The sequence below is a fragment of the Pinus tabuliformis genome, chromosome 7 (assembly GCF_031772625.1).
Source record: "Pinus tabuliformis cultivar Carrire ecotype Pingquan chromosome 7, CPIR1, whole genome shotgun sequence".
Lineage (NCBI taxonomy): Eukaryota > Viridiplantae > Streptophyta > Pinopsida > Pinales > Pinaceae > Pinus > Pinus tabuliformis.
The window spans coordinates 641,940,887-641,956,253 of NC_142293.1; the positions used below are offsets into that span (position 1 = coordinate 641,940,887).

General features: G+C 32.8%; 1 protein-coding gene across 2 annotated transcripts in view; it reads right to left on the reverse strand.

Annotated features, from left to right (window-relative positions):
• Positions 1 to 1,377: 1,377 nt before the first annotated feature.
• Positions 1,378 to 15,367, reverse strand: part of LOC149249086 (uncharacterized) — a 245,136-nt gene continuing 231,146 nt past the window's right edge. Inside the window, exons 11-12 of one of the 2 annotated variants that reach the window (XM_089458621.1) lie at positions 1,666 to 1,769; positions 1,378 to 1,569 (exon numbers count right to left, since the gene is read on the reverse strand). In XM_089458621.1, the coding sequence (XP_089314747.1) occupies positions 1,730 to 1,769 (40 nt within the window). In that variant the 3' untranslated portion in view covers positions 1,378 to 1,569; positions 1,666 to 1,729. Of the gene's footprint in view, positions 1,570 to 1,665; positions 1,770 to 2,966; positions 3,224 to 15,367 lie in introns of those variants that run through there. The other variant, XM_089458622.1, reaches the window with a different exon arrangement.

The window sequence follows — 15,367 nt, forward strand, 5'->3', positions numbered from 1 at the left end:
ATTTGCACTTTTGTACTCTTAGAGTATATTTAGTTGAAAATAAACATATCAATATTGTTGACCTCATTAGTAGGACCTTTCATATCTGGTACCTCTATCTTTATGATTGTGTTTTGTTTATGAATTAGCAGTAATCTTTCATATATTCTATTATGTATGAAATTTGAGTTATAGTTTGACATCAAAGCACTTTTGTATAAATGTTTTCGCTGTAATTCCTTATTGAATACATGATCAAGTGATATATGCCATATATTTTCCACAATGATTTTTCTTAACGATTTAGTCAAATAACTATCATTAACAATTTATTATCTTAAGATATCTTTGTAGATTGCATGATTTGAGTTATTCTCGGGTATATAGTAAGATAATGTGAGAATAGATAGGTACATGTGTTTTACTGTTTAAATAGATCATTTTAGTTAAATCATTACCCATCATACCTTATATCAAACCAACATCATCATCGTATCAATTCTTGCTGGGAAACTGGTCCCATTATCCCTAGTGGGAGCCACCATACCAAATGGAAAGGAGTTGCTTCCAAGGTCCGGGCCGGTTCGTTATCCCCTGTGTTGTTGCAATGGAATTCCGGGGCTTCAACAATAAGATATAAGAAAAATTGTGTATATGTGAGTGTTATATTTTATTTTATTTTTAGAATAATTTTATAAAGAAAATTGTGTATTTGTATTGATATGATGTATGTAATTTTTAATAAATATTATGTTGAAATTATTATTTAAGAGGGTAAAAGAAATGATAAAATTGATAGTGTTTTTATTTTTAAAATTAGGGAAAAAAAATTAATGACAATTTTAATGTGGATAGGATTTAAGTTGTTGAGAATATTTTCATTGTCCTTCTTTAATGGAAAGTTTTGATTACATCAATCTATATTTAATGTGATTAATGAAATATTAATTACATAGGTGTTAGGGCTTAAAATAAGCTTTAGCAACGTATCCCACCTCTATGCACTTGTTATGACTTGACATTGTGTTATTAGTGGTGAGATTCTTCTCTAGGAAGTGACAACTATTGAAACCCTTTACTAGGTAGTGGTAGTTATGAGAGTCCTTCATTGGGTAGTGGTGTTGTTTATAAAGCCATGATTAAAATATTAAACAAATAATACAATGTGGAAACAACATTCACATAGAAAATCCTCATTATTTCTTTGAAAGAAGGCAATGTCAAAAAAGGGACATTAAATTGAAGGTGTGAATAATTTGATATCATGAAATAATAACATATTAATAATTAATAAATCCATAATTGTGATTATAAAATTTAAAGACATACCTATAGTAATATAAGCCTACAAAATATATATATTTCATTCCACTACTATTATCCATAACCATAAAACAATTGGAACATAAAATACCTTATAATCTAGAATATAATAACATGGATCTTCAAAGTATATATATATATATTTAATTGGAACTAAACCTTTCAACCACAATATTTTTCTATAGTTACCTATCAAGATTTATCCACTACAAATTATATTACTAATTTATATAAAAAATGTAAATCATAATGATACATTATTAGAACCTGCACAAAATAAAACAAAATTTAATTAAAATATAATAAGCATATTTCCAAATATACATGTATTATACCAATTATTAATAAGCATATTTCACATACCTCAATGAGTTTTTGCTAGTTGATCTATGTTTTTCTCTTTGCTCTGTGAATCTGCTCTCCATATTTAGTCAGCCCTATAAATAAGTGAAAATGCATCTACATGCCTGCAATATGACACACATTTTAATACAAATTTATATAATTATTTTGTAAATAGATTTAACATCTTATTTGTTTTTTTCATTTATGACAAATTTGATATGAACTTCAGTTTATAGACTTTTTTTTTATACTTTTTTATTTGTCCTATGAATCATTTGACATAGTCAACTTTATAAATAAGTGAGAATGCATCTACATGCCTACAATACATTATATTGTAAATAAATTTAACACTGATTTGTTTGTTTATTTATAACAAAATTGATTTTAGCTTTAACAAAATAAATAAATAAATAAATATATATATATATATATAACATTACTAATTCATTTATGAATATAATTCTCATCATAATCTATAATAAGTATAATTTTATTAATTGTATTAAGTTACAATTTTATAGATTTACTATATATTGAATGCAATGATCTATAATATATTCAATTTTATTTTAACTAAATGTTATCTAATATAATAAAAATACAATTACAAATTTATATATATATATATATATAAAAGATTGGACCATGAGCAATTGTAGTTGTAGTTTCAACATTGTATCCCTATACATTCCATTGCAAAAACAATGATATTAGGTATAGTAATATGTTTTGAAAACACAAAAAACTAAATGCAAAAGATGATAAGTAAATCTCAATATTAGGCACAAAATATTATTACCATGTTTATAGAGAGGACAATGTCAATTGACAACCACGAAGGGACTTGTTTGGATTGGCGACCCCCCCATTAGTAGTATGCTTCTAGCAAATGGTCCAACCATTTGGAGTTCACACTCATATTTCTTTCCAAGGAAAACCTTGTGGGATCCCTGCTTTTCTAGAATATCTAAAAGGAGGGCAACTCAGCCACTAGACAAAATAACCACTTGTAAGCTTAAAGGACTTGATCAAATTTGAACTCGTCGTCTCACCATTGAAAACATACCTTGGGTGGATGTTCAACCAATTGGGCTAACCTTTGCATATATATATATATATACACACACACGTAAAATCTTGTGGGATTCTCCTTCATCCACAAAATATTTGATAAAAAGCATCTCAACCAACAAGTGCTAATAGCAACTAGTAACCTCAAGAGATTTGATTGAATATGAACATGTAACCTATGGCCTTCTTGTTGTTGAAGAATGTAACTAAGTTTGGTCTTCATAAATTGTACTTGAGTCAAAATGTAATATTTGTCAAACGAAAGTAAAATATTTTTTATTATTAATTTAATTGACTTGTTAAAGCATGGGTTTCATGCTTGGGTCAAATGTTATAGGTCAAGCCTCCATTGTAGGCTTTAGGATTATCAAAATCAATTTTGTTTGAAGACTCCTCCATCCATCAAAGTCTCATCATCAAGCCAGCGTCCATAAATAAACTCAAGTCAGCTTAACCTTATCAAGACACCATTGTTCAAAAGATGCATGTCGGCCTAGTTCACCTGGAGACAACTATATATGAGTATAAGGTCTTCACATTACACAACACATAAAACTCAGACTAATTACAGAGATAATTTCAGGTAACCACAGAAGCTCGGATTCAAAATTCACAGTGGACAGTTTCGGTGCTATTACAGTGATACAATTTTGATGTTATTATGGTAGTTACATTTCAGTGATATTACAGTGGACAAGTTTCGGTTAATTGCAGAGATGAACTCACATTACAGTGACCACAAATTAGGTGCTATTATATTGACCACAGAAGTTCGGATTAAATTGCAAAGATGATTTTAGAGACAAGTTCAGAATACCTCTCTGAGAGACAATACAGATTACAGTGGAGACTTTCGGTGATACATCACAATGAAGGTTTTGGTGCTACCACAGTGAGAAGGTCTCGGTGCTACTACAGTGAGGTGGTCTTGATGCTATCACAGTGGACAAATTTTAGTGCTATCTTAGTGAGTATCATGACAAGGTTGACTTGATGGATGGAGGCAGTCTTGAGTCTACGTTGTAAGGGTCTTGGTTGTCTCATCTTGTTCTAAATCTACTGAAGGAAGAATTTTCACTGGGTTTTTCCCTAGAGTGGGGGTTTTCCCTAGTTGTGTGCCTACATATTATGTCCTCTTCTATTTGTTGCTTGGCATTAGTCTTGAAGATAAGAAAAGATAAATCGAAAGAACAAATAATAATAATGAAAAACATCACAAGATAATGTCATAATAAGAGAAATCGATTAACTACCACCCTTTGGATTTCTCAACATGGTATCAGAGCTATGGTCATGGTCAAAGGCAGTTTGAAAACCACTTATACATCTTTGAAGTATTCTCAATGATGTCACAGTGATGAATTTCGGTACACTTTGGTGAGATAAGTTCAGATCAGTTTCAGAAAGAAGAATTTGTGGAAATACAGTGACAAGATCTCAAAAGTGTGGTGAGGACACTACAGGTGTTAGTTCAGTATAAAAATCATAGTGAGACAGTTCAGAGAATGGATGATCAAGTTCAATGCATCCTCAGAAAACAAGTTCAGTAGAAAGGTCGATATAATTTAGAAAGGAGTTTCGGTAAAATCAAGTGACAAACTACAAAGGAGCCAAAATTCGAATCAACTTCAGTAATGAATTTGTGTGATCTCAGTGCAAATTTCAGTGTAAATCACAGTCACAGTCATAAACGGGAATTTGGACTCAGTAATATATGGTCAAAGTATTGATATGTATAAGAGATGAAGCATTGATATGTGTATGATCAGAACTGTGATTTGTACGTAGGCTAAAAGCATTGGTAAGAAGGATTAATGTTTATAAGGGCTAACACAGTGAAAAGGACATGTCTTTGCACTGAAGTAATACAAGTTCAATAAAGAAGTACATTCAACTTGCTAAAGAAAAAGGATCTTGGTATGATTGCATGTGGAGATTTATGACTTCAAGAGGTATGATAAGAACTACTACAAGATCAAAGACAGGGCCATCTCCACATAACTAAGGAATCCGAAATTTGTCCTAGGGAGAAAGAAGCCTTGAGGATTTGAAAGTTCAAACCAGCTCAAGGAAATCAAGTAAGTATTGATGCATATACAACGAGTACAACAAGTCTAATCAAATGTATGAAAACACAAGGTAAGTGTAATCATAAGCTTTTAAGATTTTCAATATATCTAGCTTTAAATGGTTCATAGCTAGTCTAGGGTAAAATTGTAATCCTCAGATAGCATACATATTAGAACCTAAATCCTTGTCCTCTAGGATTTTCAAACAATCTAGGGTGTCAAGTAAAAGTCATGTTGTCGATTGAAAGAATGAATAACTTGATCTTCGTTATCATAAGATTCCATCCTCCATGGTTACATAGAAGATCTAACCTGAAAAATTAAATCATGTTCTTGGTATCCCTTGTTTTGCTTGAGAGTATGTATTGCATGTATAAAAGATCATGGTTGATTACAAGGAGAACTCTTCAAGGAATCCTTACAAGGTTTGAATATCTCCAAGTATGTCTTATACTATACATCTTATGAAATTCTCTTAATATAAAAAGTACGTTCATCTTATTTTGAAATTTGCGTCACATTACTAACATCGTTATGTCTAGTTGTCTCAAATCATAAAGATTCTTGTTTGGAGTGATTCATCTTTTGATAAATATACCCTCCTTGCATTCTTGATTGCTCTGATAGAACCCTAGATAGGTTCTCTAGAAAAACCCTAACTTAAGGGTATGCTAATGTTAATATGTGAAACACTAGCTTGCTTAGGGTTATTGGGAAATGGTATTTGAAGTTTTAATGATGATGTCATGTTTGGGGTTTTGATATGATCATGAAAACCCTAACTTGTTAGGGTTGAATGACATTGTCTAAGATCCAAAACCTTTGAAGTTTTTTTATAGTAGGGTTTTCTTTGCTATGTTATGAAGCCCTAGATCTTTAGGGTTTGGTTGGGCCTATAAGCAAAACCCTTGTTATGTATTTAAAATAAGTCCCTAGGAATGAAACCTAGGTATGTGTCCATTGGTTGAATCCCTGGCCTGGTCTAGGTTGATATATGTCTAAAATGATAATGTTTTCTGACATATGATTTGGTTATACATGATGATGAATTCCTAGATGTGTATGTTGACCTAATTATTGTTGGTCATAAGTCTTAAGGTTTAATCTAAGCCCTTTTCTGAGTTTGATATTCTAGGATGATGTTGTTTGGGAAATCTAGGGTTTTGCAGCTAAATCCTAGTAGTAGTTAAATTCTCTAGTATATGTAATATGACAATATGGAATCTATGAATCTATATAATGATTGCTGAGATTATGTAAATAAGAAATCTAGGGTGTACATCAAACCCCAATAGAAGCTAGTTATGTTGTTAATTAAGCTGTGATTGGTTTTGATTGTTGAAACTCATGTATAAAATCTAGGATATGTATGAAATCCTAGTGAGGAGTCTAACATATGAATTTTGAAAGTTGTTAGATTCATTGATCTGATTTGTTTCTAGGGTTTTCTATATGAAAGAACTTGTCATGTCATTGAAAGAATATTGAAACCCTAGATATAATGAGTTTGATATCTTGATGAGTTGTGGATGTGATTTAGGGTTTGTAACAAAACCTAGGCAAGAAGTTGAAGTATTGAAGTATAGTCTCTTGTTGATTATGTTTGTAAAGTCTAATGCTTTCATTATTATAAGATTTTGATATGGCTAACTTCATGCTTCTATAGTTTTGGTTGTACTTGCTATCTAAGTTGTGCAGGTACATCATCTTCAAGATGGTGAAGATGATCGTAAGTAAAGTTGATGTGATAAGCATGATATATGAATGACTTTGATAAAGAAGGATGGAAGCCATGAAAGATTCTCCAATAAGACGAAGTTGATCTCCCTAGGTTAAGAGGGAGCCTGGATAGAAGAGATCTTCCTGAGATTAGGAGGGAGCTTGGATAGAAGAAATCTCCCTAGTTGGGAGGGAGGGCATAGCATGGTTTTGATTGGAGAATGCATTTTGAAGGATATGTTGTTGGAAGTGAAGTAGGAAAGGAAAGTGTATGATTGTGGAAAGTGTATGATTGTTCTGTCAAAGATTCGATTGATAATCCTACTGTGTTGAGAAGCAACATCTAGAACGATCCCAGAGGTTTGTATTTGAGTATGTACATTTAAAAGTGTATTATTCGGTTGTGTTTGTACAGGTAAATCTCTCGAAGTTTTGATAACATGCTGGTTACCGACCAGTTTGATCGGGAGAGATTTTTAGTTCTTGCTCTGTTGGATCAAGGAGTGTTGAGGCTTTGTGAGTGAAGAATTGCCCCGGAGGACATCTAGTTGACACTTTGTGTTGATGTCTAGGTCCCAAAGTTGGGAGGGTGGTGTTGGTCATAGAGCTCTGGCCTCAGATACACACCTAGATTCCTAGGTTGATGGTTAGCAAGTAACCCTGATGGTACCTAGAGAGTCCGAAATCTTGAGTCCATCTTAGTCCCACCCGGATAGATTGCCCTGGTCAAGAATCTAGTCTATGCCATTGTGATGCCTAAATTGTTGAGCAACCAATGAATAGATTGCCCAGTCAGGAATCTAGTCCATGGCACTATGGTGCCTAAACTTCTTCGTAGATGATGTGTTTTGAGATATTCCATGTACCTCTTTGATTATATGTAAATATGAATACCTCTCTAGTTAAAAGGGAGTGTTGAAGAATGTAACTAGGTTCGGTCTTCAAAAATTGTACTTGAGTCAAAATACAATATTTGTCAAAAGAAAACAAAATAACTTTTATTATTAATTTAATTGACTTGTTAAAGCATGGGTTTCATGCTTAGGTCAATTCTTATAGGTCAAGCCTCCATTGTAGGCTTTAGGATTGTTAAAGTCAATTTTGTTTGAAGACTCCTCCATCCATCAAAGTCTCCTTGTTGTCGATGGACTCATCATCAAGTCGACTTCCATAAGTAAACTCAAGTCGACCTAACCTTATGAAGACACAACTGTTCAAAAGATTCATGTCGGCCTATTTCACTTGGAGACAACTATATATATGAGTATAAGGTCTTTGCATTACACAAAACAAAAAACTCAAACTAATTGCAGGGATAATTTTGGGTAAACACAAAAGCTCGAATTCAAAAATCACAGTGGACAATTTCGGTGCTATTACAACGATACAGTTTCAATGCTATTATGGTAGATACATTTAAGTGATATTATAGTGGACAAGTCTCGGTTAATTGAAAAGATGAACTCACATTACAGTGACCACATATTAGGTGTTATTACATTGACCACAGAAGTTCGAATTAAATCGTAGAGATGATTTCATAGACAATTCGGAATACCTCTCTGAGATACAATATAGATTACAGTGGAGACTTTTGGTGATACATCACAGTGAAGGTTTCGGTGCTACCACAATGAGAAGGTCTTGGTGCTACCACAGTGGACAAATTTCAGTGCTATATTAGTGAGTATCATGACAAGGTTGACTTGATGGATGGAGGTAGTCTTGACTCTAAGTTGTAAGGGTCTTGGTTGTCTCATCTTGTTCTAAATCTATTGAAGGAAGAATTTTGACCGGGCTTTCCCTTAGAGTGGGGTTTTGCCCTCGCTGCGTGCCTACATCTTGTGTCCTCTTCTATTTGTTGTTTGACATTAATCTTGATGATAAGAAAAGATAATCAAAAGAACAAATAATAATAATGAAAAACATCACAAGGTAATGTCATAATAAGAGAAATCGATTAACTGTCACCCTTTGGATTTCTCAACACTTGTTAGCAATATTATTGGGCAGATGGTTCAACTAATTGGGTTAACCCTTAGGACTATATGTATATATATATATATATATATATATCAACATTTTAATGTATTATGGATGATGTAAGCCCAACTATTCAAACAAATCAACTTAATAGAGGTGGTACTCCATTAACAAGGAAATAATAGTTGGATCTTGGAAAGGATCGAGATCTCAAAGAAGAAGAGATCAATACTCTAGCTCCACTATTTATTGTATATTTATTTCATTTTTTCTAACTCACAATTATGTGATATTTCAACATTTCCATCCTCTGATTTGAAACATTTTGAATTAAAAATATGTCTGAAGGACACTAGATAATTCAAAAAATTATCTCTTTTAATAGCAAGGGTATATATAGATATAAAACAATGTCCTATTTTGTCTTGGAGATGGAAATATCTCATATAAATAGAAGACATTTATTAAAACTAAAAAACATAAATCCACAAATATATTATGAATCACTATTTCAAATATTACTTGCAACTTATCACCTTTCAAATACCATTCTTACCCTTCAATATGAACTATTTTTTAGTCACCATTTAGTTTTAATCATTGTCATCTCTTATATCCTCGAGTTTTGCGTTGGTTGAGTGAAGGTCCCATCTGCTAAACCCTATGAGAGTGTCAATATGAAAATCTATTTTTTAAAGTCATTTTTATTAGTTTTTCTAAGTTTTTTGATATAAATATTTGTATCGGGCTTAGTGTGAGACACATAATTATATCCTTGAGTTTTGCGTTGGTTGAGTGAAGGACCCATCTGCTAAACCCTATGAGAATGTCAATATGAAATCCTATTTTTTAATGTCATTTTTATTAGTTTTTCTAAGTTTTTTGATATAAATATTTGTATCAGGCTTAGTGTGAGACACACATAATTGAGATAGAATTTATAATAAATCACCATTGTTATTTTTTTAATGTTGCCTATGCCATACTTTTTTAAGATGAAAATTTCAAGGAATTGTTGAAAAATTTTGAGCAAACATTTCTTCCCTCAATAATATAAAGTTTCAAACTAATGCACATTGAATTAGTTCTCACAATTATAGGATGGACACTTTCAAGTTTAAGAATTATTTTTATTATTCTCTATCTTGTATTAAGTTATCAAATCTTATTAATTTTATTGTTGAAAGTTTAATTTGTGAATATCAAAAATGTAAGTGATCAAATCCAAGTGACTAAATTATTTGAGTGATCAATTGGCATTTTCTTCATCACCACCCATTAGATACTTTTTGACAAAGGAGATGTTAGGGATTTTTGAAGAACTAGGTATATGCTTTTCCCATGTAAATATAAGTATCATAATTAATATAGTTAAATTCCCATGTTAATATAAGTATCATAATTAATATAGTTAAATTAGTTCTATTTGTCTGTAATAACTTCAACACATTCAAGTTCAAAATATTTGTATTATTATTGTTTTTTATCACTCAAACTAATTTTATTAATCATATAATACAAAGTTTGATTAGTTAAAATCTAATAATGTCAAATTTTAAGTAATCTACGTTAATCTTTGTCACTTTATTCTACATCAAATTGCTCACTATAATATGCATCTGTATCAATAATTGCGCTATTTACATTTTTTATACAACATTCATATTTATATTCAACAAAATTCTTAAACTTAAATTTTAACTTCTTTTTTTAAAATTATATACAATTTGGAGAATTCCTCAATATCACTATTATTATTGTTTTTAATAAAAATATTTTAAGCATTGCAATTAACCCAAAAAAACTTAGTCTATAGAAGAAAAAAAAAAAAAACATGTTCATAACTGTCGTGTGTTGAAAATGTAACTAATTTTGGTCTTCATAATTGTTGGCATACTCATTTCAATATATATCCTATGTAACAAACAAAAGAAGAAAAGAAAAAGTTATTATTATTAAAGCATGAGTTTCATGCTTCTTATTGATGATCTTCTAGGTAAACGCATGTTCTTCATGCTTCTAGGATTTGTTAGGTCTTAGGATTTATTGTCATGAGTCAAAATAAGTCAACATCATGTTTATAATATGTTTATGGGAAAAATGTAATTGGAAAAACATTTTTTTTTAGTCTAGAAATTCCGGTAAACTCCAAGAGTTCAAGTCAGCCTTGGCAGCTTCAAGTCGGCATAAGAAGGCAATTCGACCATTTTGAAATGCTATAAATACAAGCAGTTTGACCTCATTTGGGACTCACTCACCAAGAAGTTCGATCTTAAGGAAAAGTTTGATCTGTAGTTGGGAAGCAAGAAGACAAGAAGAGCGAAGGTCTAGAAAAAAAGAAGACTTGTTTTTGGGCTATCTTTCACTCACACATACGAAGGTCTAGAGTTTTTGCACCTACAAAGGAGGCTGAAATTGCTTATCCGAGTTGCAGTAGGACAATGTACAGTCTCTTGTTGCTGGAAGGAAAAATACTCTATCTTAACCTCGTTGACCTTGGGAGTTGGCTTGCTCAAGGAAGGTCTCAAGAGAAAGTTGGATTAGCGCTTCTACAACAGCTACAAGGCCTAAATTGCAGAACGAAGTTGTAGGTCAACGAAGCAATATTGAAGCTAAAGGGTCGAAATTGCAGTTTGAAGTTGGTTAGCACTAGATCAAGGTCTGGTAGGAAGGGCTGACTTGCTACTTGAAGGAGGCTTGGTCTAGGGTTTGGGTTTTTTTGTCTAATTTGAAGCAGATTCTATAAGAGGGGAAGAGTTTTCCGGATTTTCCCCTTGGAGGGGTTTTGTGTTGGTTGAGAGCCTAATTTCTTTGTCCTTTGTTGTTATTGTTTTTGTTTTTAATATTTGGTTAATGAAAAGATTTAAATAAAGAACACAAGAAAATTAACTAAGTCCACAGACAAATATTAAGATTAAAGGAAAATTGGAATTAATAGTTGCCACTTCGAATTTTCCAACATGGTATCAGAGCTAAGGTGGACAAAAAGGTAGTTGGAAGGATCATCTTGTGGACACAAAGAAGGGTTGCTTGTCAAGGGGAATCATTTGTGGAAGAAAAGAAGTAGAAGACCTATTGATTTGGAAGGAGGGTTTCTACATTGAAGAAGATCAAGACTACATCAAGCTCTCATCAAAGGAAGGCTTGAGAGGAAGACTACAAGAAAGGTTGTCTCTTGAGAAAAGGAGATATATTTAAAGGCTCATTGAAAGGCATCTTTGAAGGAAGCATCAAAAGGATCTTGGTATCATTCATCACTCTTGAAATTTGTTGTTGAAGGAATCCTAGGAAACATCTTTCAAGGACATTATTGAAGTTTCTTCAAAGGTCTTGAGCACATCAAGAAAGGTTGGCGACATCACCAAGGAAGAAAAGAATCTTGGTTATCAAGTATCATATTATTACTCTAGGTCTGAATCAACATGTCATATGGGTTCTTTCTGCAAGGAAATAAATAAGCTCGTTGAAGCATCAAATTTCGTAGCATGGAAGAAAAGGATTGACTTGACACTTATAGAACATGAGGTAATGGAATATGTAAGTGTGCAAATTATTAAACCTAGCAAAGACAAGTCTCAATAACTAGCAAAGTACAAGAAAAGGGAAGTAAGGGCACAAAGGATCATAGTTGAATCCATTAAAGATCCTCTTGTTCCATTTGTTGCAAATTTGAAAACTTCCAAGGCTATGTATGACAAGCTAGTGAACTTGTACTCTGTAAGTACATCAGGACAAAATATGTCTTTGTGGAATAAACTATACAAGATGAAGAAATCAAAGGATGAGGACATGGCATCCTTTCTAATGAAGATATCTCAATTAAGAGATCACTTACCATATAATTATATGATTCGGAAATGACCATATATTAATGAAGGTATCTCAATAATTATATGATTTGGAAATGACCAAAAACAATAACAACAAAGGACAAAGAAATTAGGCTCTCCAAGCAGTTAATGAATCATAATGACCATATATGTATTAACTGCATATGTATTAATCATGACAATTAAAAACAATAACAACAAAGGACAAATAAATTAGGCTCTCCAAGCAGTTAATGTTTTTGTTCTTAATATTAAGAACAAACCAAATGAAGATATCATTAACTGCTTGGAAATGAATCATAAATTATCTCTCCAAGCAGTTAATGAAGATATCTCAATAATTATATGATTCAGAAATGACCATATATGTATTAATTGCATTGCCACCAGAACAGAGTAGCTTTGCAACTAGCATCTACTCTAAGAAAGATTCAAATCATTTTTATGAGTTGTGGGCTCAATGCATTTTGGAAGAATCTAGAATCAAGGTAAAATATGACATTGGATCATATGAACAGCCTCAAGCCTTTCTGGCTCGAGTCAAGAAGATGAAGAAGGGAAAGTTTGAGAAGTCCAAGAAGAAAGATATGTCCAAGGTTCAATGCTTTAAGCATAATGAATATCAACACTTTAAGAGGGATTGTCCAAGCCAACATAACAATAAGAGAAAGGAAAGAATCAAGGCTCACATAGTTGAGGAAACAGGAGAACCTGAGAAGCAGCCAAAGAAAGAAGATGTAAAGATCTCTACTATTAAAGAAGGCATCTTGTTTGACAAGTACTTTGTAAAATTGGTATTTCCTTTAGGATAGTATGCATTGTTGTTTACTTTAAAAGGAATCTTGGTTATGCATAACATCATAGAGAGAAACATGTGATAATATGTAGAGTCTACTTGGTTAAGTTGCTTTGTAGAAATCATCTAGTCTTTAAAAGTAGAGAGACAGACCACTTTGCATAATGTTCATCCAGGCATTATCGAACATTATGTTAGAGGCAGTCATCTTGCTTAGGTGGATCATCATGATCCTGGAAGAACCATTATTTTGGAAGGTTCTTGGAAGAAGCATTATGAAAAGGATAATATACATTCCATAGTATATGGAAACATTACTCTTGAAGAGATGAATGAATGCAATGGGTTAGGATGCAGGGTCATTATGAGACATATAGCTAGATGATGGAATAAGAAGCATATGAGTGAATATTGGAAGTAACTCTTGAATAAGATTCATATGTGCAAGTATCATTATGTGATGTTTTAAAAGGAAGAATTTGGCTTACTCAAGGATGAATAAAGAATTAATACTTTCTCTAGATTATATAGCATAATGATTAACATCCACTATAATCTTCGGAAGAAAAAGTTCTAACTTGGTAATCAAGTTCGATCCTTGGGCACTCTGATGCATGAAGGAAGATTCATATGGAGATGGGCCATGAGGATGTTTATGGAACGAGAAGGTCATCATGATGAGGTAAGTCTGATTTTAATTATTGTTGGTTATTTGGTTAACAAATTATCTTGCTACCTAGAAAAATGTTGCAGGTATACATGATGATAGTTGAGGCAAGTTCAATTGTATGGATGGGATGTATGAAATATGTTGAGGGAAGCTCAATATATGATACCTGGCAACTATAAGGTAGTTGTACGAAAAGATAACCTGAAGGTCAACAAGGGAAGATCACTTTCATACAAAAGCTATGATCAACTGAAAGTTTGGAAAGGCTCAATGCAATTCCTCCATCCATGATGTCAAGAAGAAAGTGATAAGCAAGAGAGATGACTTGGATGTTGTCACAAGATTGAAGAGTGAAGATGGATCCATGATACCTCAAAAGAAAGCAAGCTCGATGCAAAGGAAAGAGGGAGCCATGTAGCTATGAAGAACAAGTAGTTGATACTCTTATGGAGACAAGCTATAAGGCTTGTGGTGTTGACTTCCCAAATAGAAAGGAAGTTTGGGATCTCCCCTAGATTTGACAGGGAGTAAAGGAGTCTTCTTGAATAGAAGCAAGGATCTATTCTCTAAACAAAAGGAGAATAGGGATATCCTCTCTGGTTAAGAGGGAGTGATGTTAGACACCACATGTGCATTCTCTTCTTCATATGATAAAGAGAGAATGGTAGAGGATTGGATAAGCATCTATGGTTTCCTTGAGGATATAGAATCCAAGAAAGGAAAGGTACCAACACTCTCTAAGGATGGGACATGTATCCAAGAGAAGAGTGATGAAGAGGACCGATATTCTTTGAGGACTCTGGATTGGAGATCCAAGATAAGAATAGTCTTAAAAGGACATACCTTGTGAACATCCGGGTGGGGTATGTGCCTTGTAGAGGTAGTGTGGTATCACACATAAAACCTCCCAGCATAATTCTCTCGAATAAAGTTGAGCTTGTCAAGTTAGGCCTCAGTGACAATGTTGGTTATATTGTTGATGCTTACAGTTGGCATATCAATCCGACTCTTCCTATGAGAACTGTTGGGCGGTATAAATGCAAGATTTACACCAACATTTAAATTGTCAATCCGGGTTGGTAAGCTTAGAGGCATAGCACAGTGAATGCCAGAATACGACCTCAGGGATCTGTCAAATAAAAATCAAGCTCTTGCAAGAAATTCAAAAAGGCATCATTCAGGAAAAAGGAACAAGACTCTTCAAAGCAAAGTAAACACACTGGGAATCTACTTCTGGCTCCTCTTCTGGGTTGAGTTGACTCCTGCAGAAAGTCTTCCTCAGTTGTCCAGGGGACAAGGGAATGTAGGCCCCATTCAAACTGACAAACCGTTCAGGAAATAAAGAATGCAATTCAGGAAATAAAGAATGCAAAACCTCTTAAAAATTACTGCTATGTTGCAAAGATGAAAAGCATGAAATAAAACTAGGAATCATAAAGCAACTTCATTCCAACTATTCTAAGGAATTCATTGAATGCTTTAAAAAGAATCTAAACTATATATGTGTACTTCTTCTCTGGAAATAATCCAATATTCAATTGTAAGGAAAGTGTGCAAAATAAGATAAATACATTTTTGC